Source organism: Nesoenas mayeri (assembly GCF_963082525.1).
Source record: "Nesoenas mayeri genome assembly, chromosome: 2".
NCBI classification, from domain to species: domain Eukaryota; kingdom Metazoa; phylum Chordata; class Aves; order Columbiformes; family Columbidae; genus Nesoenas; species Nesoenas mayeri.
In genome coordinates, this window is record NC_137543.1 from 36,216,284 (window position 1) to 36,239,923 (window position 23,640).

Sequence of the window (23,640 nt, forward strand, 5' to 3'; positions counted from 1 at the left end):
TCTATACCTGCAATTTTATAGATATGCTATGTAAGAGACTCTTCCAATGTGAAAGCTGTTGTTGGCATGACACAGATCATTTTCATAGAATCTCTTTTTCCACTCAGTTGTTGATTTACTTATGTGTTTCCTTCTGAACTGGCTAAAAAAAAAAAAAAAAAAAATGTTGGTACCCACCTGTTTCCTGGTCTCTCCAAGTCCAGAAGCTTTAGGACAGATTTGCCATCCATATCTGGAGGCGTGTCAAGTCCTGCTATATCCAGAATCGTTGGAGCAAGATCAATATTCAGAACTATCTGAGGCACTCTGCAAATCAGCAGAAAAGGTCATAGTTGTCATGTGTTCAATATGTAAGTCTTCACATTCTCTTGGAAATAGAATGGTAATTAATGTTTATCAGGGCTTTGAAGATGTGAAGCTGTATCAAAACACTAAGTTTAGAAAATCCTCTTTGAAAGCTACAGTTCTGAGAATGACAGGCCAGTACTGCACACTGTCGTCACAAAGAAAAAGCGAAGCACAATAAAACAAGAAGGTGAAGTAGCCACACTACTCTTATCTAATTGACAATGAGAGCATGATGCCATCCATTCTGCTAAACCAGAAGGTGAACAGTAAAAATGAACACCTACTTTCTAAAAGCAAACCCCAAAGCCTGTCCCTACAGGGCTACATATTAAACAACTTTCTCACTCATGTTATAATTTACAGTATGGAAAATTAAATATATGACTCTTATTTAGGAGCCAGTGCTCTCTAATAATTAGGGCATCCTTCATGAAATGAAACTAGACAGAGTGATAATTACATTTGCTTAGAAACATTTTACATTAGGTTCAACAGCTGTGCTAGAGACATAAGAGAACATACACTGATCCCGGCTCTACACTTGGACCACGAATAAAGAAAGGAACTCGAATATCAAAGTCATATGGCATTGACTTCCCCTTGACCAGTCCGAACTGCCCGATATGGTAACCATGGTCAGCAGTGTAAATAATGTAGGTATTCTCCAGTTCTCCCATCTCTGCAAGCATTTGGTATAACTGCAACACAGCATAGGAAAACTCTGAATTAAATGTAGTAAAACATGTTTTGTGCATAACCATCATGTATAATGATTTATTTACATGCTTAAATTCACAGAACAAAACATGACATCAATGAGGTTGTTGAAACAGACATTCTGGGGATTGACATTTTAAAATCTCCTATCTACTGTTCTGTTGAAAAAATCAAGTTCAATTTCACATTTGACAGAGGGTAAAATTAAATAGGTCCAGAAAATTAGAATAGCAAAATATGATAATACTAGTGTAGTTGCATTAGTATGTCCAAAAGTCATTGTGTACTGAAACACAGCTTGGGAAAAAAAGGTCTGCTACAGCTTTAGGGTAAGCGGTACTCAGATTTGATTTACCGTGTTAGTCTAAAACTTTCTCATTCCTTATAGTTATGGGCTTGGGAAAAGGTTGTAAATTTTTATTAAAGTTTAAAGAAATCTCTCTAGAGGAAGATCTTTTGTCATGGTGCTTGATTTTGGAACAAAAAGTCATGCAAAGTACGGCTAATAGTTCATGTATCACGTTATTTATAATTAGCTGTACACTACATTGCCTAACTTCTGCGAACACTAGCAGACTGACACCTCAGTTGCTGTGATTTGCCAATTCCCAGATTTCAGCAGAAGGACAAACTGTGAAGGGAGTACATTTATCCATGTGTACACGCAGGTGATGCATATTTTCTTAATACCAGGCTTTATATTAGGCCCAGTGACTTTTCCCTTAAAAGAAATTCATCAGCTTATTCACCCAGTAATTAAGAGAAGCAATCAAGGACTCTGGCACTATGTTGCAGAGAACCAGAATTTATTTCTACTGGGAATACGTGGAGTAATTCTTTGTAGCCCAAGAGCTTTCCCCAGGCTGTGGTTGGTGAAGATAAAGAAGGAATTAATTTACTTTTGTTACGGACTAATAAGAATGTATTCACAGTAGTTTCTTGGACTCACTCTTTCCATAGAGTCGTCGACTGACATCAGGGTCTGAAGTCTTTTGCGCTGCAAGACGTTTGTAAACTCCATGTGGATAGGCAGCATGGGCCCTGTGTACTGCATGATCCAGTGCTTATCCATGTTTGGTGCATAGTTATAGCTTGGAGTGCTGCGAAGAAAAGAAATTATCTGAAAAGTTGTGCAGCATCACAGGCATCAGAGGAAGGTGGGAACTCCTCTAAAACAGGAATAGCCAACAACCAGTTAAATCACATATTCCATGTGGTATCTGGTGTTTCTAATGTCATCTATCAAGGAACATCACTGCAGTGGTTTCCAAGCTTCATAATTTCCTAAAAAAATTTTAACTACTTGCTTTCTGAGCTTTCTTTGAAGCTCAAAGACCACTACCAGATCCATGTTAATATTTGGGATATGCCAAAACGTATTTCTCAAGCAAATCTAGAAAAACGAAAGTAGTCAGAGATCAAAGATGACTGCTCCTTAGTATTAAGCTAAATTGCTCTGATGCTGTCACTGGGGACTTTCCCTTTATAATAGCACAAGTTAAATGAAACTCACGAGAAAGATATTTTCCCGTGGGATGAAGAAATGTGGTAGTCAGTACAAAGAACAGCAACAATTGAGTTATCAGGTTTCAAGATACCCCAAAGAGCGAGAGCACTGACTTTTTTCCCTTCCTCCTCACTAAAGGTGAACACATGCATTGCAGGACCCCAAGTGCAGCCCTCCTGGGCCTGGCTGCCTGGTGCAGGGTCAGCTCTGACACCAGGCCACATTGTGGCCTTGAAGGAAAGATCTAAGAAAGTGCTGCAGCCAGCACTGTTGACTCCATCACTTGCCCTTGGCCCTCACCTGAGGTACATCCCAGTGATGCCCAGTGCTGTAGTAGACAGGCAAATTCCACCCATACCAAAATAACATTTATTCATAAACTAAATATCGTTGAGGAGTTATTTTTGCAATGCCAATGCAAACCACAGTGGACTACTAGCATAACATGAACTATGACAACAATATTGACCTAATAATACTATGGATACCAGTACTGAGGAGAAGTATGGCACAGAGTCCTACTGAAGCAAAGAAAGATGCTTTAGGACTTGGTACAAACATCAAAGGAAAGATTTAAGAGAGGTGTTCTATCCCCAGCAGTTTATTTTTTTGAAGGATATCATATAAGAAACAAGAATAGGTTCACAGATATATCACCTTTGAAGAAAAGTTACTGCAAAAAAATGACAAGCAAACTTGCCATACAAATATGCACAGTACAAAAGCTCTCCATCAATCTTGTTTTTATACTGAAATATGTGACAACTAAAATGTGAGGAGAAACCAAACAAAATTCTCTGACAGTTTCACCTACATATGAGCAGTTTCCTTCTCTAACACTTGCAGATCTAGGCTTTGATGTTTTAATGAAATTCTTCTCGTTTTATTTTTTCTAGTATACTGAAGTACGTGATACATGTACTACAAAGGTAGCATTATCTTTGAAAAATACATGTAAACAGAAAATGAAAAAATGCTGTTGTGTAATTGGAGCAATTTGATTCCTATGGTTCTATTTTCAGTTTTTAATAAAAATGCAATCCAATATTAATTTACTGTTTAGATACTGAAAATTTTAATGTGTATTACCCAAAGGTATGCTTTTTCCACAGAAGTGTGCATGTGCAGTTGTCCTTTTGTAAGATGTAGCGCTGGACAATATCAGAACATTATATAGTGGTAACTTGAAGTCACACCTTTGACCAGTCCTTCATTTAGCTTTCATTTTTTCTTGATATGGTTGTATGTGATCACAGAATGGTGGAAGCAGTGTTTTTTACTGAAACAGTTGAATTTCCTGTATCAACTAGCATACATATAACCTATACCTATATCTTCAGAGGATAAATTAATGGGGTCCACATTTTAATTGGAGACTGGTTTTGAGAATTCAGGTAGGAGTTGAGAAATATGTATGTCTCTAGTACATACAGATGGTTTTGACTAACCTACTTAACCATTAGCATCAAGGGAAAATGAAGTGAGACAATGGTTTCACAGGATTTGTGGATCTCTGAGATTAAGAAGTATGGAAATGTTAGCTCCATCCTAAGCAAAGGCAGACATAAACTAGAATTCCATTTCTGCTGAAATTCTTTTATTTCATGTTGAAAAGTAAAAATTTTTGACATTTCCTACAGTTGAAGTTTGGTTTTTAGAAGGGATGTTTATCCTACCACAAAATTAATAGAGGAGCACAGCCCTCTATGTTGTTGGCTAGCTAGTAGGCCTAGCAGATGGACCAATGGAGCCTTAAACCTTGAAGAAGCAAGTCATACGAGTTTTAGTCACCTATCACATTGACAGAATAGAAGGATACTTGCAGTGCAAACTTTCCTCTATTTCTTTGGAAGTTTGTCAAATGAGATGTTTTCCCACGAAAGAGCTGAGTTTTGATTAATCAGCATTTTCCAGCAAAACCCTGTTTTTTTTCAGCGGACTCCTGAGTGCCCCGGCGATGGAGGGATGAGGTGGCTGTGACAGCCTGCTGCTGTGCCAGGAAGGAGAGCCAGCTGCTGAAGCAGGCTCAGCTCTCATGTTCCCAGGCCATTGTCAGAAGCCTCCTCCACATAATGGACAGTCTTCAAAAGCAGCACTCAAGGGTTTAGAAGGGTAGTTAAAACCTTTCACAGACACTTTCCAAATGCATTTTGAACTTTCTGGGTGAGAAATATACTAGGCAGAGAGAGAGAGTAGAATTTTCCTTCCAGACAATTCAAGAAACAAAACCTTCTGTGAAATATCCAGTGTCAGTGGCTGACGGAATAATGTGAAATGGGGGTCCAAAGTGGAGGGGAAAGAGTACTAGGGAAGAGACAGAAAGGAATCCAAAACCCCCACAGCTCATCTGTGTTCCCTGAATACTCATTTGTTGTGGCTTGCAGAAATCTATCAGAACAGCAGTCTTGTCAGGTGTAAGACCTGACATTGCCTTCAGCTTTGTCCGCCTTCTTTTGGGGAAAAAATCCCCAGACAAACACAACAGAGGTGAAATCTGGGGAGAATATTGCTGATTTATGAAAACCTTTCCAATGAAGACCTTATGAAGACCTCTTCCCTGTCAGTGATAACTGTTTATCACAACGTTTTTTCTTGAAGCAGTTAGAGATATCAACTAAATGTCCAGCTGTTATAAGTCTTTGAAAGTCTGTCACTGTTTCTATTCTTCCATTTTCGGGAAAAGTTTTGCTCTGTATTGACAAGCAGTGCTGTGAAGTGACACTGACATCTACATTTCCTCATTTTCTCTTAGCATTGGGAATATAAGGTTGAAGAAATGTACCATGTCCTCTATTGCCTCTTCTTAGCCATGAAGGCTGTCCTGCCTTGAGCACATTTGTTGATCCATGATCAGCAGACAGTGCCAGGTACTTCATTATTTTCAGGTTGTCCACGGCCTATAAGTCTGGCAAGGAACTACTGCTCACCTGCCTGTCTGCCTTTGCTGGGCTGCCCTGAAGAGCTCAGATGCTGCCCTAGGGTGCAGTAAGAAGGAGTTTTGGATTTCAAGGTCATTCTTGTTAGTTTATCAGCAAATAGTAAAGCACTTAAACTTCTGAATGTATGCTCAGAGACTGACTGAAAGTTCATTTTACATGTTACACAAACAGATAACATGAAAAAGTGTTCCACTTCATGTAGGTTGGTTCTAAAATGACCAGAAACATACTGCATGAATATTAAAACTGCAGAGAGGGTAAGGATTGAGACACAAAATTATTACTAAGAAAAGTCAAGTATTTGTTATTCTTGTAGCTATACTAGCTTGGGCAAATCTAGATCACTCAGTTGCTCGCTTACATTTATCCAAGACACACTATGCAGAACTTACTACACAGAGACTTCCTGGCACTGATGACAGGTCTGTTCTGGCACTGGGCATGACACTAGAAAATGTCAGGTTCATAAAATTTCAAAGTGATACCCTCCAGTTTAACCAACAACAAAAAATCCCAGATACTTAAAATTACAAAACGTCAAACTCAGTCAGGCACTTTCCCACAAACACATTCTCAGCATGAGAAAAATAATTCACCCTGTGATTTCATAATCATTAACCCATGTGAATAGATTTACAGAGAAATTATCCCATTTTATGTGCACATTTGAAAAAATAAATAGTATTAGCCTCCTCTAGGCTTAGATTACAGTTTCCTCAGGAAAGGAATGCCTTGTGTGTTTTGGGTTCTGTTAACATTTAATGTTTCTGCATCCACATGCATTGTTTTGTTCATGCTACATCATAGAAATTGTATTCACTGGCTATTTACCACCTGTTAAACTGCAGCAGGAAAGCCCACAAAGGTGATAACAACGTGTTCTACAGGTTACGGAAGGAGTAAATATCTATAAGCATTAGTACACTTTTATCTTTTCTCTTTCGTACCTCATCAAATCTATTTATTTATCTGTAAGCATCGGTTCAAATAGATACTTAAAGTTATAGTGAGAAGAAAGGAATGATATTAGCATTCGGCTTTGTGGCCTGAATCCAAAAGGCCTCAATAATCTTCAGTTACATGAAAAATAAGCATTTTATGTCACACATTTTAATTGCTCTTTCTGACAACATGTTTACTCGATTTGTATATTTAAATTTGAAGTTTAAAATATATCTTATTTGGCTTCTAAGGTACCACAATAACTTCAAGTTAGGAAATAAAAACCCCAGCAATTCAAAACACTAGAGGCTTGTACATGAGGACCTGTTGAAATGAGGTCCTCAAATAGCAAATCATCCAGCAATGAATTACACTATCTTCTACTAGTAACTCAACTGCTTTTTGTGTAATATTCGATGAAACAAATGGAATAAAGCCCTCTTGCAAGTCATTATTAAGAAAGTATTCTTTACAGGTTACGAAAAGAATGGGAAATTCACCTTGGCTAATGCTGTTCCACACGGTTGTGTGGAAAAGAAATAAAGCAGAGTACAATATGTTTTAAGAGCTCCCAGAATTCAGTGTAACTTTACTGTTTCACAGAATCACAGAATGTTAGGAATTGGAAGGGACCTCAAAAGATCATCTAGTCCAATCCCCCTGCCGGCGCAGGAACACTTAGATGAGGCCACACAGGAAGGTGTCCAGGTGGGTTTTGAATGTCTCCAGAGAAGGAGACTTCACAACCCCCCTGGGCAGCCTGTTCCAGTGCTTTGTAACCCTCATCGAGAAGTTTCTTCTCAAATTTAAGTGGAACCTCTCGTGTTCCAGTTTGAACCCACTACCCCTTGTCCTACCATTGGTTGTCATTGAGAAGAGCCTGGCTCCATCCTCCTGACACTCACCCTTTACATATTTGTAAAGACTAATAAGGTCACCCCTCAGTCTCCTCCAAGCTAAAGAGACCCAGCTCCCTCAGACTTTCCTCATAAGGCAGATGCTCCACTCCCTTAATCATCTTTGTTGCCCTGCACTGGACTCTCTCCAGCAGTTCCCTGTCCTTCTTGAACTGAGGGGTCCAGAACTGGACACAATATTCCAGGTGTGGTCTCACCAGAGCAGAGTAGAGGGGAAGGAGAACCTCTCTGGACCTACTAACCTAACCACCCACCTTCTAATACACTCCAGGATGCCATTGGCCTTCCTGGCCACAAGGGCACAGTGCTGGCTCATGGTCATCCTGCTGTCCACCAGGACCCTCAGGTCCCTTTCCCCTACAATGCTCTCTAACAGGTCATTCCCCAATTTATACTGGAACCTGGGGTTGTTTTCTAAAAGTTTGCTCTAAATATATACATTGCCATTTCAGATAGGTTAACAGGGAAAGAAACAAGCATGTTTACAAACATTTGTTCAATTGCTCATACTAAAAATCTGGTTTTGCCTCTATTTGTAATCTCCTAATTCCCTCCTGCTTTTATCCAACAAAATAAAATGATGTTCACAAAAATACCACCTAAAAATGTTGATTGTGAATAATTCCACAGAGTTCTTGGGGGGTTTTATCCTGAAAGTGTTTGGCTAATCCTCTGTTTGGATTGGGAGTCCTCCAGTTAGTGAAAGTAACACAGTACTTATATGCCACACGAACATTTTTGTTTCATAAAAATAGAAGTCAACAACATTTAAAAATAATACCTATGTTAAAACTCATAGTGAAAAATGAATAGCTTTTGTATAAAATTAACACCTGTATTATTCTTACAAATATGATTAGCAAGCATTGCATAAGTAGTCGTGTTTCTTCGGAAAAAGAGTAAATAAAGAAAGGAAGTAAACCCTTTGTTTCCAGGGAAAGTAGACCCATGCTTAGACACTGTTCTTCGAAAGTGGGCAGCCTAAGTTCTGGACAAAACTGAAAGTCAAAAAAATATGACCAGTGGCATGGTCAGCACTAATGTGAAGTTAAATTTCCCCATTCTGGGTCTACTTTTGCTGCCTTTTAAAAGGAGAATAGTTTAAATTCAGGGATATTTATATATCTGGGTATGTGAGGTAAGAAAGTTTCACTCCTGAGGTGTAACGCAACTGCTATATTTTGGAATAAAGAAGAAAAATTTTGTTACCTGTTAAATATAACACCTTTTTATTTTATGATGCTGCTGCAGAAGTTAATTGGGTAACTAGCATCTTACAACATTTCTCTATCACAGTATTTCTTCTAGTCTTGCTTAAAGTCCCACTCACAATGATGTGTGTGATGATTTTGATTATTTATCCCTAAGTCAGGAGCCCAAGTGGGCCCCAGGTCAGCCATGACAAGACACACTGACATGTCAACGTTTATTACTGATGCAAATGTATGATCCTACTCTAATGAGTGAGCATCCATGTTACAAGAAATACTGCTGTAACTGGCAGGTGTTTGAGACTCAGCCTCAGTGACTAGAAGACAGCCTGAATTCAGGCGTCTCGCACTCCAAATTCACAGTTAAGACTGTTCTGGGGATTTGGAGGTGCAAAAGCATTGCTCTTCATGCTCCACTACTGCAAACACACTGCTACCACCAGACCCAGTCATTCAGAAACCTTCATACTATCTTTAAATGGAAATCTAAAGGTCTACCTTTCATATCATCTACCTTTTCTCACATTACCTTGGAAAGCTTTCGGATTTCTTCCCAGATACCATTTCTAGCTGTTCTTCCTAAGATATTCAGCCTGGCAATAAGAATGCTTCCAGGTAACCACAAAATCTGTTTTTCTGTCCTCCTGCCAGCCGAAGGATCTTTAACTCAGCACAGCTAGCAGTGTTTCAGAATTCCATTTTTCACATTCTTCAGTAAACCTGCCTCCCACAGATTTTTTGCTTTTAATGTTTGTTTACTTCACAGCTTATAAACAGCTTAGATCTGATTCACAGTTCCCTTAAGACTGGTTCACACTGGAAGGTAAATGGAAGTTAAAGTGCCAGAGGCCCTGAGCATAAATGAGAATTCAGGCTTTCATTAGAGCATCCTTTGAGTCAGAGCTTTCCTGCTCAGCTGTTTGATGGAACAAGATTCTCCTGTGATGGCTGCCAGGGACACCTAGAGAGCCATCTCTTGTGTCATCACTTCATATTTAACAACAGCATTTCCAAAGGTCTAGCAACCCTGCTCCTCAACAGATGATGTTCAGTATGACAGCAAAAATCTATGTGTTGCTTTCATCTAGTACATATTCTCCAGTCCCACTTTCTTCCACAGGAATAACTTCTGGACATAACTAGAGTACATGCATTAGTATGATTTATTTTCAGAAAATATCCCACTCATTGTGGTGATAGCAGCCAGCATAAAGTTTCAGAAATATTTTTAGATGTCAGAAATAGGACATATTTTAAAGAGAGGAGAGGTGGGAGTTTGGGAGGGAAGTTGGATGCTTAAATCCAATAGACTGTCTGCTGCTTCCAGTATGATACAGTCTGTATTTCAAGATAAACTGGAGCTAATGAAAATTAACAGGGATCATTTAAAATTAATGATTAAACTGTCTATACATCATTACCTACCTTGTCCTTGTAAGACTTTTCATGCCACTCCGGCATGCTCTTTGTGCTGAGGAGTACAGCATTGTAAGGTAACAGCAATTCTTCCTTTTCTTTTTGGCTTTGATGGGATTTTCATGAATCTTACACGTGTTACTGCTGCATTCATTTGATTTTCTACTTTCTGTGTTGTTAAGTGGGAAATGAGACTGATGGACACCCACATTTGAGGGCAGAAGTCTCCCTGAACTAGAGTATTTCCTGAATGCAGCTGCTCCCTTCTTTATATGTGCAAGTAGAAAACTTCCTCTAAACAAACTTTTTTTGTTGTTTTTGGTTTTTGTTTGTTTGTTTGTTTGTTTTGTTTTGTGTTTTGCTGTTAAATTTATAAAGGCAGTATTTCAATCAAAAGACAGGCACTTTACCAGCAAAGAAACATCATGTAATTTAAGGGTTTGCTTCAGCTACTGTTCTTTTAAGCAAAACTTCCCCTCACATGTGGTTGACAGGCCATCTTAATCCTTGGTTTGTAGGTATAACCTTCCATCTCAGTTTGTAAAGCCAGCAAGCAGCTTTTTTGACCTGGTTTCCCTTCTTTGTTGGAGGTAGGCGTTACAGTAACATGATATAGCAACTACATTTTTAAAAACAAAATCCAAGGTCAGATGGCTGTCACCCAAGGTCAGAAAGAAAGAGATTCAAATGGTGCTTGACCACCAAGGAAGAAAACCTAAGGGTTAAACATTCAACTTACACAAACCTTGGCAGGAGGGATTTTATTGTTCTTGTGCTGTCTTCACGTGGAGTACCTAATGCTTCTGTGAGAACTGAACTTCTTATATGTTTTAGAACACATTGCTAACATTTTCGCTAGAGAAATGAGTTATTTGGAGGCTTCAGCCACCCAAATTGTCAGTTTATCTTTCATTTGTCTCATTTCTTAGTCTACAAAGTAAACTCTAACACATGTACTCAGTCAGTGCAATAAGAAACACAAAACAACTGAGCAAGGATCTCTTGAGGTCAATAAAGAAAAAAACTCTTTGCAAGAAGGTTGCCAAAAAATCAGTAACACCAGAAGACAGAGAGAAGCACAGCTGAGTCTTATGTTCTGGGTTTTTACACAAGCAGCCTAGCTGAGCGAGGTATTTAGACCTCAGGAGTTCATGCAAATAAAAATTATTTTACACAAGTACTCAAACGAAACTAAGCCTGCAAACACATAATTAGGATCTTCGCTTGATCTTTACTGGTGACATGCAACCTGTATGGGATGGAGAGGTGGTTAAAATTTTGGAGACTAACTAAAACCATTGGTCATAGCAGTGCAGGTTAGAAAACAAGTAGGCTGAAAACACCAAGTAGTAGAAATGTGAGGAGCATGATAAACACTCTTTTATCAGAAGACAGTGAGCATGGAGCCTAAAATGATTTCCTTTGGCCTGGGGTGAGCGAGGATGAGATACAATGATTCAGTGCTTTTCTTCCAAACATGGTCCCCACAGCTAGGCAGAAACAGTTTGAATCCTACTCTCCTGTATGACGGATTGTCCCTCAGCAGACAGGATGGCTTGCCTGAGGCCAAGCAATCTGTGCCACTAAGCGGGAAGCAATCTGTTGAACAGAGTGAGAACAAATAGATATAACTCTCTTCCTCTGAAAAGAGGTGATTGAAAGAAGACATGTGAGACATACATTAAATTTATGTGGTGACTATCCATTATTCCTCACAGGACGGGAAGTAGGGGACACTGGCAGCATGAGCAAGCTCCAGGTTTAGAAGGAAAGAAAAGGTGGTCCTTTGTCCCCAATGCATGGGGTGTCACAGGGACTTGTTGCTGCATGATGTTGGGGCTGCCACCACAGTACAAAAAGAGATCAGACTGATGCAAAGATAATGGGTCATAGCGGCCTGGATGCTTCACTTAAACTGGTGATTTTCAGAAGCTGGAAAAACAGGGAAAAGGAGTCTCTTTTGTTTGTGGGGTTTTTATAGTTTTGTTTTGGTGGTCTTTTTTGATTGGTTGGTTGGTTTGGTTTGGTTTTGTGTTTTGTTGTTGTTGTTGCTGTTGGTTTTTTTTTTTACCCTAAGCATTCTCTGCTGCTTTCTGCTGTAGCACATAATCCCAGATAATGAGTTAGAACAATCTTCCATACAATCCAATATTCCATGTTTTTAAGTCTTTCTGATCTTACCTTTAGGACACAATAATATAAGAGTTCCTCACGATGACAACTTCAGGATCAGCTATCTTTTCAAGTGAATATTTACAAACTAAAATATCAACCTCATCACTTCTCTATACAGGTAGGAAGTACCCTGAATATCTAAATAACTACGAAACATTGCTGACTGTTTTTCATTACTTGTAAAGTCTAGTCTGAGGAATGTGGGATTGTTGAGAATGTAGAATAAGAAAAATAAAGAATGTAAGGTCAGGGAAAGTGGCATATCTAGAAAGCAGCAGTCAGTAAGAGGATAAAAAAACCCCAGAAACTAAGAAATATTTAACCATGTGCCATGAACAGCAAGTCTGTTTCTGGCCCAAACTAATTATCAGTTTATGCATACAGCTTATGCAGCAGTTGCTACACCTGCCAATTTTAAACTAGTTAATGTAACTACCAAACACATCCTTGTATGTCACCCACTGCAGAGTGTCCAAAGTGCAATTTGTAGACCATAGAACTTTTCCACAGTGTGATGAAATTGATTCCTCCTCAATCCAGCTAAAATATTTTATTTTATTTTATTGTGTTTTGTTTTGTTTTCTGTATGGAAGGAGGTGCAAAGACACTTTTTTTAAGCAGAAATGGGAAGAGCGATCCACATGTCTACAGTAGACAGAAGGGAGATGGAAAGCTCCCCTATCACGTCGTTATGAGGAAATGGACCCAGAATATTGAAGTTATAAAGAAAGCTGTTAAATCCAGGACTGTCCTCAGATTTTTACTTTAAATTGGCCTCAGTTCTAAAAACAGAATGAAGAGGTTTGTGTGTTTGCTGTGTGGTGGGCTTGTTTGTTTGTTTGTTTGTTTGTTTATTATAGTATAATCCCTAGAAAAGATTAAGCATGTTATTTGAAAATGCAGTCTAATAGGCTGTTTTGGGAATCAGCCAGTATCTAGTCTATAAACCAATCTGATGCACTCAAAGGCTACAAAAGGGTGTTTTTTCCTCTCAATGCACTCAGTTAATTAGAGCCCAGTAAACTCATATCTTAAGAGGATGATGAAGGAAGTAATATCTTCCCAACAGATCCTGACCTGTGTCTACATATTTTCAGGGTATTGTAAGAAGCTGCCCTTACAAAGCCAAATACTGACCTTTTAATCTCCCACAACTTCCCAGGAGGAAAAGAGCCTCTCTCTGTTTTAATAATGGTCAGAGCTGTCACTCTCCTCCCCGAAAGGAACAAGCATGGCAAAAGAAACAAGCAAACATTCACCACTGACTATAGGTTTCTTATATTTGAATTCTCTGTCCCTACAGAATCTCCATAAACAAATACCTCATATGAAGCAGATACAAGGAGTGGGTCCAGCAGAGTGTGATTTTGACTTACATATGCTGTGAAGCATTGGGGTAGAGCTCTGAGAACTGTGGCGCTGAATCCTCGGGGCCATGGGGCGCAGCATGGCTGATGACCATCATTATGGGCCTATGGGGATATATCCTCTTAGACATTCTGAAGTAATTAATGCTCTCATTAGTGATTAGGTCTGTGAAGTAGTCCTGGAACATACGGTTAACACAAAGCAAAAGTTACAAAGTGCATGATTAATTAGATCACATACGATCATGTTATTATGTTATTCTCAAGTCCTCGTTAAAGCTCAGATCAGGAAGTAAAAACATACCATCAAAGAGATGTATGATTCGAGGGAGCATAGGGGAGACTGAGCAGTAATTATTTTCTTAAGCAGGCGAGGCCATAGAAAATGAGGCAGTATTTTGCAAATCAGATACAACAGAAGGCATTAAATAAATATGATTACCAGATTTTGTAAGATAATGCTAAGTAACATTTAAAATTACAGAGTATGCTGACAAATGCATGCTTCTTGAGGTAATATATGCTTCACAAGGCAACGGCTCCTAACCACAAGAAATCATTGGCTCTTAGGTTGGTTTTCTGTTTACATAAACAATTCTTGCATGCTCTTTGTTCAGAATATACTTTTGCATATCTACAAAGTGGAAGAAAGCTCCAACAGGCAACAAATTGCAAAAATCTTTATCAAAGAAATTGCAAATGAGAATGCAGAGAGCAGTTGAATTCCTGCAGGCTCTGTTCATTTAATTGTGTAACTTTAAGCAGTGCAGCTGCTGAGATTAAGGTTGTGGCTCACTAATAAACTGACTTCACCCACAGCCAAGGTGGCAAATGGAAGTATACAAGAGGAAGGGAGGAAATGGAACTAAGAAAAAAGATGAAAACTTAAATTAAACCACCTGCCACCTTGGAGCATTCACTGTTGGCCTGGAGGTCTAGTGCGAGCTTCATTGAGAAAGTGCTGAGACAATGTTAGTAATTTCAAGCACTTCCAGGCATGACTAATCATATGTTGTGGATTCGAGGCCCTGAACAGCTGCAAAAGCAGAGCCTGAGGGACCAGGTCTGTGTGTCATGTCAGTGCTAGGACAAGCCCACCAGCTGTGACCTCCTTGCCCGCTCCCTGCCCTCCCTGCCCCCATCCCCTCTCCTGTACCGTGCTTAGAGCACACATGGCAGCCCTGGCTGCTACAACCCCTGCAAGGATACAGAAGAGTCAGCCAGTGACCTTTTGGTTTAGAAAATGGGTAAGAAGCGCAAGGCACCAGGGTTGTGATAATTTTTGGTTTTGTGGCCTGTTCAAGTGAAATGCCTCTATGACTGCTGTCCCAAAACATCCACTCCCCTCCTATTTCCCTGTTTATTCTAGCTACATATGCAGGGTGTGTAAGGAATGTATAACTAACCAATATTCTTTATTTTCTTTTTCTTTTTTTTTTGACTCTCTATAAATGTATAATCAGTATCATGTAATTTCTACGGGTGGGGAAATCAGAAACAGGCATCGTGAGCTTCCAATGAAACCTCATTACACGGGTCAGAAACCACAGCCGCAACATCTGTATCATCTTCCGTGAGCTACAGTCTGAGGAAATTCCAGATTGCTTTCTGCAGGCTGGAAAGTCTGCAAACTGCGCTCCTAAGCCTTTCCGAGAAACTTCACGGTGGTGGGCAGATCACCTTGGCATACTTTCCAAACTTTGTCAAGAGCACAAACAAGCTCTCAAGTTTTCCAACAACTGTGTTCTTGTGCTTATCTATTCTCATAGTCATATCCGGAGTCTGACACTGCAGGCACACAGCCTTTTTCTGGTGTGCACGGTATAACAGAAACCAGCATTAACTAAGGTTTCTTTCGTGGGTAATTGGTCACAACACCCAACTAACTTTAAAGTTTGGTAGCACAAAGGCCACAAATATTTTAGGGAATGGCCTTTATGTACTACTTGCTTCTGCCACCAAACCATCCCTTTCTAGCAGAGTGAGAGGGAGGGAGGAATCACCAGGCTGCACTGAAGAGCCTTTGGAAACTTTCTTCCATTGAGCGATTTATATTCTTATGCAGAAAATGATCTCCAGTGCCCTGGAGAGAAAATGACATCTCCATTTCTTGGTTGTAGTTGGTTAATTAATTAATTATCTGATTAATTAATTATCTGAAAATGATTTTTGTATGGATTAATGGTGCAGCATTTATGAGTCTGGAAATTACCTTTGCATAATCAAATCCATGCTTCTCTTTGTTACCATTGCGAGAAATGGTGTAATTATAGAAGCGAGAGTTCTTCACTAATCCAACCCACTCTCTCCACCCAGGAGGGATGTAGCTGCCATTGTATTCATTGAGGTATTTCCCAAAAAAAGCTGTGAAGGTAAAAAAAAAAAAAACAAAACATACACACATATGAAACTTTACAAGCCGAGTCTTTTAGTCTGAGTCAAAAGCATGCATGAATGAAGACAAAATGTGTTAGAATGAGTCAGAGTCACTTTGTCAAAAATGTTGCTTTTATACCTTAGAGGGTGTTGAAGTTATTTCCAGAGGTTTTAGGAAAGTTGAAAGCCTTTGTGACTTCAAGTTTTCTTCTTAATTGTTTAGAATGTAGTGCTCACATTGTTTTCTTTTTTTTTTTTTTTTTTTTTCAGAATGAGAGTGTTTCTCTTGGTTTCTACTTGAAAACAGAATAAAAACACTCCCCAGAAGAAACATCTGAGAAGCACCTTGTGGTTTTAAGCAAGTCCTGTGATGTTTTGGAGATTGGCTCCTGACTTTTGAAAGCATGGGCTTGGCAACCTATGTTTGCTGGTTAGATAAGAGGTCTGGGAAGTCCAGATCTCCATCCCACAGGGCCATGTTTGGGTAGAGCAAGAGGGAATCCCTGTCCTGGTTTACTACTACAGCTTCTCTAAGGCAAAACTAAAGGAGAGACAAAGATCTGGACGTCAACTGCCTCTACCTGGCCTGCCAAACTAAGTGTATTTTTTTCCATTAGCTCCAGCTGACAAGCCAGAACTCACTCAAACTGAAACTTTCAGCCTTTGCTGTCAGGCCCAGGAGGGTTTGCAGGTTCTCATGCCAATTCCTCTGCAAGGAAGTAAAATGAAAAACCATCTCACAACGCAGCGAGCTCGCAGCTACCTGGGAGTTTTGAATTGCTTGTGCCAAAGATAAACAGACACCAAAAGCTGGCCAAATGTCTTTGAGAGGGCAAATTAATGCTGGCATGGCACTCTGGTACATGCAGCCATGTGGCTTCTAGGGACATATGGAAGCTCTTTAGCTGCTTGTGTATGGTCTTTGGCCTGGATAGGAACATCGTTTTTGGATGACTCTGCCCTGCTTTCCACTGCCTAGGAAGTGCAGTGACAAAACACCTCACTGGGCCTGCAACTTGGACTTTTAGGCATTTGTTAGCTCCATTTCAGCCTCAGCAAGTTATTGAGGTATCTGAGTAACTTCAGTATTTGCATTTTTAATTTTCTTGAGGTTTACAAGCCCTTGGAGGGTCACCTGTGCCAGCATGTCTGCCACCCGTGTCCCCAGCAGCCAGCACAAAGCTACTCCCAGTGCTCACAAAATGAAACACCCTTGAAGGTGAAGGAAAGACAGAGTCATCTCCCTTTCCAAGGACAGAGCTCCTCTGGGCAACAGCTGTCCACCTCACTGCACCCATTGGTGGTGAGCAGTCCCTGACCTCACTGCCAGCCCAGCTCCTCCAGCCAGGCATACCCACGGAGAGCTGCTGCCCAGCATCATTGCCTCAGCTGGGCTTTGGGACACACCTCAAACCCCCACACTTGTTTCCTACTAGGAAATGAAGTCACTTTGGAAAACTTCACATTCGACCTAGACACATTCAATCTAACCGAAAAAAAAGCACATTTGTGGAAGGGCATAAATAATTCAGATCTGATTGATGTGGGCATGCTGAACTTCCTGGGAAAACTGGTGGAAAAAAATCAAAATGTTCATAATTAAGACTTGTTTGAGGCAACATAAATATGGTGCAATCAAATCATATAACTGCTAAATGTCACTAACCAGAGGTTAGTCATAGATAATGTTGCTTGCCTACACCATGCGGAATGTGACATATAAACAAATGCAGCTCTTCCTCCCACAGCCACCAAGAAAGCAGCCCAGCTTCTCTTATTTTTTCCTCCCAAGGCCAAACAGAAGTTAGGAAGCTTGAGGTGAAGAAGGAGACCATGGGGAGGGAATAAATGCTCAGCACCACTGCCTCCTGGAATGTACACCACACCTCTACTCTAAGGCAGCCAAGCTGTGTTAAACTCTCAGACAGTCAGATGTCCAGGTAAAGTGTAAGGGTAAAGGCTGAAATACTGTGGGAAGTGGAGCCAAGGAAAGAGAAGAAGGGGATGAGAAGTCAGAGAGAGACAACAGTGAAGAAAAGTATGTGAGAGTGATGTGACTGAAAGGAAGCGTTACTGAGTCAAGCAAAATCAAGGATTGTCTGTGGTTACAGGGAAGATCTGAGGTTAGTCCTCCTGAATGCCACCCCAGATCCTCCAGCAGCTACTGCGTGACCTTGGAAAACATCTGTGTGCTACACTCGTCTGTAAAGAACTCCACTGCCAACCTGCCTCCCACAAAGATCAGAGGTTTCCAAGCTGTGAAATGGAAGTTATGGCAATTTATCATGTGGGATGGTTTGATAGCCCCACCTATAATTAAGATTGACTAATACTGAGACCTGAACTCTGCTATTCACAGTCTTGCTAAACTTCAATCATTAGGGATGATAGTTTCCATACTATCTGACTCAGGCTCCGTTTTACTCTATGGAACATTTTAGCCAAACACTTCAGCATTTTCCAAGGAAAAGGCTAGGGAAAAATAAATGCATTTGCCCATTTAAAAATCATTGGCAAGCTTTTCTCTAAGAGATTCTAGTGTTTGTAGGTTTTGATGTAATACATTTGTAAAGAACAGAGGTGGCTATGAAAATCTGACTCAAAATGGCCAAGAAGAAGAATTTCTGGAATCCACGCCTCAGTCTCTGCTACGGGGAACCTAGGGAAAAGGAGCTTCTCTAACACTCTGAAAAACTGTAGCACATAGATGATCAGGAAAGACTTACTACAGCTTCTCAGTCTAATGTCACTGTAGGGCATTCCTTTATGGACCTGAGAAAGTCCCTAGGGTTTCAGTTTGGCACTAGAACAAAGAACATTCAGCTTCTTTCTCTCTTTCTCTCCTCTGTCTTTTGAAATTCAGGCATTACCTGAAAGAAAGCCACTAGCACAAAATGCAGAGAAGAAATGACCTGGGGCATAAGGATGAGAAAAGATGAACTGAATTTAGAAAAGGAAAGAGAGGCTTGGAGCTGGCAGGGACCAGTTCATCTTGGAATTTCCTTGTTTTAGATTGCTTAATTTTCTAACTTTAATAATGTTTTGTTAGCTCCCTCTTGGCCCCCTGAACCCCATATTTCAGTGCGTGTTATGAGACTTCATATTGACAGCCTGAACCATTCACCTTTGTGTTGGCAATGATTTAGTGTTTTATCATAAAAATAATCTCAGAGCTGTCAAGTTTTAAGCAGCTCCCTGAGTGACAGTTTGCAGAAATAGATGGTTCCCCCTGTTGTAGAATAAAGCAGTTCCCATATCAAATGTATAGCAAAGCCCTGAATACTAGTAGAAACAGCAGTAGCCATGATAATGGATCGCATTCACCAAACTGCAGTAACCAAGAGTGGTTTGTTGGTCACAAACGCAGGAGAATATGAGTAATTAGACACATGAAGGGAAAAGCCTGGCTTTTAGTGAAACAAATTAGTTCAGTCCCTTCACCAGGGGTTTTCTGAGTGTCACTGAGTATAAGATAGGGCAAGTGAGACAGAGCTGGTGCCCAGTGCCAGTAGTTATTGTCTGGCTCTTCATGCTCTGAATGAAGACAAGTGCCAGAGTAAAATGAAAGCACAACAGTGTCCATGAGGCCAAATAATAATCACCACAGGTGTCCTTGTTGGTTTTTGTTGATCAGATGATTGTAAACAATTAAAGCACCATAAGACATGCCACAGAGCTGCCAGGGAGCTGACATTGACATGGTGTGCTGGATCTTCACATGCTTGGCTTGTAGAGTCAACACACACCCTTAACCAAGTTCTAGCATGACACTTGCTGAATCACCCAAGTTTGAGTACTGACTGGGAACGCTCAGCTTTAGAAGCCGCTTGCACTCAGCAGTTACAGAGTTTAGGAAGCCATTTCTGCTTGTAATTAATAAAACGGAGATTATGACTCAATGGGTAAAAGCCTCATTAAAAAGTAATGCCATTTCAAGGGACATCTTTTCATTATTGCATGTAATAGCCCCCACAGGGATAACAGGAAAGATAAATGCTGATTTTTTGCATTTTAATAAGACAGTTTTTATCTGCATTCTGGCAGTTTTGCTAACTGTTCCCTGGACACATTGTTATTTTTTAATCACATGTAGAGTAGCTTAGTATATCAGAATAATTGCATTCTGTGTATGTTCAATTAAGTTTATGCAAACAACGACACATGGCATGGTGAACAGTTATACAGACATCTATGTGTCTCAGGAGTGGATGCAGGATATACACGTTGGTACCTAACATGAATAGACGCCTTAATACAGGTTTTTGTTTTCCCCTTAGTATTTAGCTAATGAGTCCTGAATGGGACCAAGAGATTGAGGGGGCTGCAAAGGGTGCAAGACAAGGAAAATTTGACCCAGAGCATGTCTGGATGTTGAAGACAGGATATTTATAGCTGAATGTGATTTGAATTCTCATAATTCTCAGTATTTTTTACAAGCATTTATGACTAACATTTATAGTATTACACAATAGAATTAGTCTCCTAACTCCTGTCAGCATTAATGGATTAGTGTACAGGTGAACTGGGCTACATTTACTGGCGAGACATCTCTGCACTTCCAGGGATCAAAGAACATATATTATGTTCTACGCCCTTGTTATTTGTTGAGGCTTATGAGAATGTTTCCGATTTAAAACAAACCCAAACCTTCAAAAAGGCGTGCTGCACTAAGGTTTAGTCACCGTGACCCAGACAAGAGCTTTAAGTAGACAGCCCACTTCCTTTAACAAAGTCAGGAAACCATTTACAGGAGCCGTGAAGCACTGTTTATATGACATTTCAGGGCTGACAATCTGTGCTTCTGGGGACAGAGCCCAGCAAAACTGCAGCTTCCGGATTATTCCAGTAAATTCTTCCTTGCTTTCTTCCCATTATGCAAGCAATAGATTCAAACCCAAGAAGTCTGATTTTCCCTTCTGTTGAAAAATTACAAAGGTTAAGTGTATCACGTCATTAAAGTGCAGAAGGCCAGGTCAGTATGCCAGCTCTGCCTAGGAAATGAAATACGCACTGTCCCAAAAATGTGGTGAGGAAACTGAGGCACCAAGAGGTTAACCTTCAACCAGGCCTAAGTCACGCAGGAAGCCTGTGGCATTGCCAAGAATATTATTCAGATTTCACAGTTTCCAGTCGTGTAACTTAACCGCAGTAGAAAAACCTCAGGTTTTCTACTTTTTCTCCAGCTTTGTGGGTCTTTCCCAGCTGCTGCCAGGTTTACCATTGCAACCAAAAAGAGCATTAAAGATTTTATAACTCAGCAGTTGCAAAAGGCATTAGCCTATAACTTGATATAGCAATCGTTAGCCTGGGTGATGTCTTTAACAAAGCCTGTATTATGGGCCAAGCTGGTAGCACTTTCCAATATTGATGTTGTCTGACACTTCTCATTATAAGACCGTGTTTTCAGTTGCTTATAACTTTCTCATATTTGGACTGAAATTTTCCACACTGGATGTCTGCCTCAGGCTGAATTTTTTGAAACTTCTTAGCCCGAACAGTAGCCATCTTTGAGAGCCACAGTAATGGAAAAGGAATTACATCTAACATCTGAAAAAAATTATGTGAGCTTTCGCTTGATAGCACTTTCATGCTCTGCACTGCGAGCACTAACTCTGTCAAAGACATGGTGGACTTTCTGCCAAGAAGGCATCTTTTATCATCCTGGTGAAAATCTGTCCAAAGTTTGTTCAGTTTTGAAAAAAAAACCCCACAGTTTGCATGTGCTGGAAATCTGGGCACCTTGGGACTTTATTCCCCTTCTACCTGTGAGTGGTGTCAGTAGGTGGGAGAAAGTTAACTGAAATACAGAGGCCAGGAGGTGACCAGATAACGACAACCAGTTTGGGGAAAGGCAGGAGATTCAGCAAAGCTGCTGAGAGCAGGGGGAAAGAAGTGGGGATTTGGGGTCCAGGACTACCAGTATCAACCAAGAAACTAGACAGTGAGCGCAGAAAGAAGAAAAAAGCTGACTGACAAGGCAAGGGGCTGAGAGAAGCAGAGATTTTGATCAGGGTGGGAGGGGAGATTGCTGATGGTAAGCAGTGGGAACAAGACATGTCTGTCAAGGACTTGCTGGACCCAGGAGAGGAGAAGAGTAGGAAGGACTTGAGGAGAGACAGGCAGGGGGACCAGGCTCAGAGCAGAGGCTGAGGGGAGGTCTTGCAGAGCCAGAAAACTGGGATGAGCAAACTGATGACTAGAGACTGCTCCACCTAAGGGGGTAGGATAAGGCATCCAGAAGTGCTTTTGGATTGTGGGGAGGACACAACAATGCCTGAAAAGACGCCTGAGTCTCACTGGTATCTTCCTTTCAGCAACTACCTGAAAACCTATAGTTGCACGGACAATGTTTTACTCATCTTTTACTAAGTGAAACACTTGAATGTGTAAACTTGCTAAAAATCTTTTAGTGTATGGTTTTCTGTGTAATATTTAATAGCATAGAATTCTGTTTTTAAGCATAAGTAGGCAGACATTCTGTGGTTTTTGATGAGATCCTGAACAGAATCCAAAAAAGCTTCACTTCATATGATACCATAGAAGTAGAAAATCCTGCATATTATAATTTTCTGCTTTTTCCGTCTTCTAGATTTCACTTTTTGTGAACTATTTGAATGTATTCAGCATACTCACTTTTATTTACACATTCTTAGTTTGACTAAAAGTGCAATTTAACCTGAAAAGTGAGCCATATTTTTAATTATTTAAAATATTTACAAGTTAAATTATGTTTGATGCTCCCCAGCCTCTTTCATACCAATTAAGAAAGAACCTGAGAGCTTGGATATCTCTCTCTCTCTTTCTTTCTTTCTTTTAATTTAGAAATATTCTGAACACTGAAAGCCAGGACTTATTTCCTGCACACTCATTCCCATCCCTGTATCATTTTCTGCCACCCTCTCTGTTTTGAAAGGGTGCAGAAGGCAAGATACAAATTAGGTCACTGAAACGATGCAGATTAAAAATAGGGTGTGCTGGCAGGGAAGTGCACTGTAAGGCTGTGAACAGGAAGCTCACTGGCTTTGCTGCCAGAGGAAAAGTATTGTCTGCCCGCTGCTTCAGGAGGCAAAGCTTTTGCACCCTTTATGAAAGATTAACTTGTCTCTGTGTGTCAGAAGGGAATGGCGCACAGTTTAAATACTCCTTAGCTTTCAGTCTCCTGTCATCTCAGCCTTTTATTAGTCCTTTGGTCACTACACTAAGAAATGTACACGGCAGTGACAGATGTCAACTGACGTGCGTCAGAGGCTTATGTGAACTGTTGAACAGACTAACTAGATGTCAAGCTAGTGACCATCTCTGTTCATCACTACACAGAGCTCTGTGACTAATGTCAAAACATGCCAGACAGTGACAACTTGATGTCCAGTCACTTCTTGAGTTTTGAGTTTTATAAATGCAAACATTTAGAAATTAACGTTTGAGTTGTTTAACTTTACTGTGTTACCATTTTTGTCCCATGAGAGTCTGATAGTGCCATCAGGACACTCAAATGCATGAATCCTGAATGTTATTCTGATCACTTGATACTTCTGAGCAAGAAATAAAATATTGGGAAACACATCTTCCCAAAGACAATTATAAAAAAATGTAAGGAAATAATTGCCTAATTTGGTGATCTCTGTTCTTTCAAGTGGAACTCCGTACGGGGAGAGTTTGGCATGCTGCTGTGAGGCTGTCAGTGGTTGCTGAGCCAGGATAGACTTCTGTTCTCTCCTGCACAGT

At 40.2% G+C, this 23,640-nt stretch overlaps 1 protein-coding gene across 5 annotated transcripts in view; it reads right to left on the bottom strand.

Annotated features, from left to right (window-relative positions):
- The window catches only part of SULF1 (sulfatase 1), a gene marked incomplete at both ends in the record, with an annotated part of 62,759 nt that overhangs the window by 29,159 nt on the left and 9,960 nt on the right, over positions 1 to 23,640 (bottom strand). For 3 of the 5 annotated variants that reach the window (XM_080339870.1, XM_080339873.1, XM_080339872.1), the window contains 5 exons: positions 178 to 306; positions 871 to 1,046; positions 2,015 to 2,165; positions 13,549 to 13,718; positions 15,752 to 15,903. In XM_080339870.1, the coding sequence (XP_080195996.1) occupies positions 178 to 306; positions 871 to 1,046; positions 2,015 to 2,165; positions 13,549 to 13,718; positions 15,752 to 15,903 (778 nt within the window). Of the gene's footprint in view, positions 1 to 177; positions 307 to 870; positions 1,047 to 2,014; positions 2,166 to 13,548; positions 13,719 to 15,751; positions 16,437 to 23,640 lie in introns of those variants that run through there. The other 2 variants (XM_080339871.1, XM_080339874.1) reach the window with 2 other exon arrangements.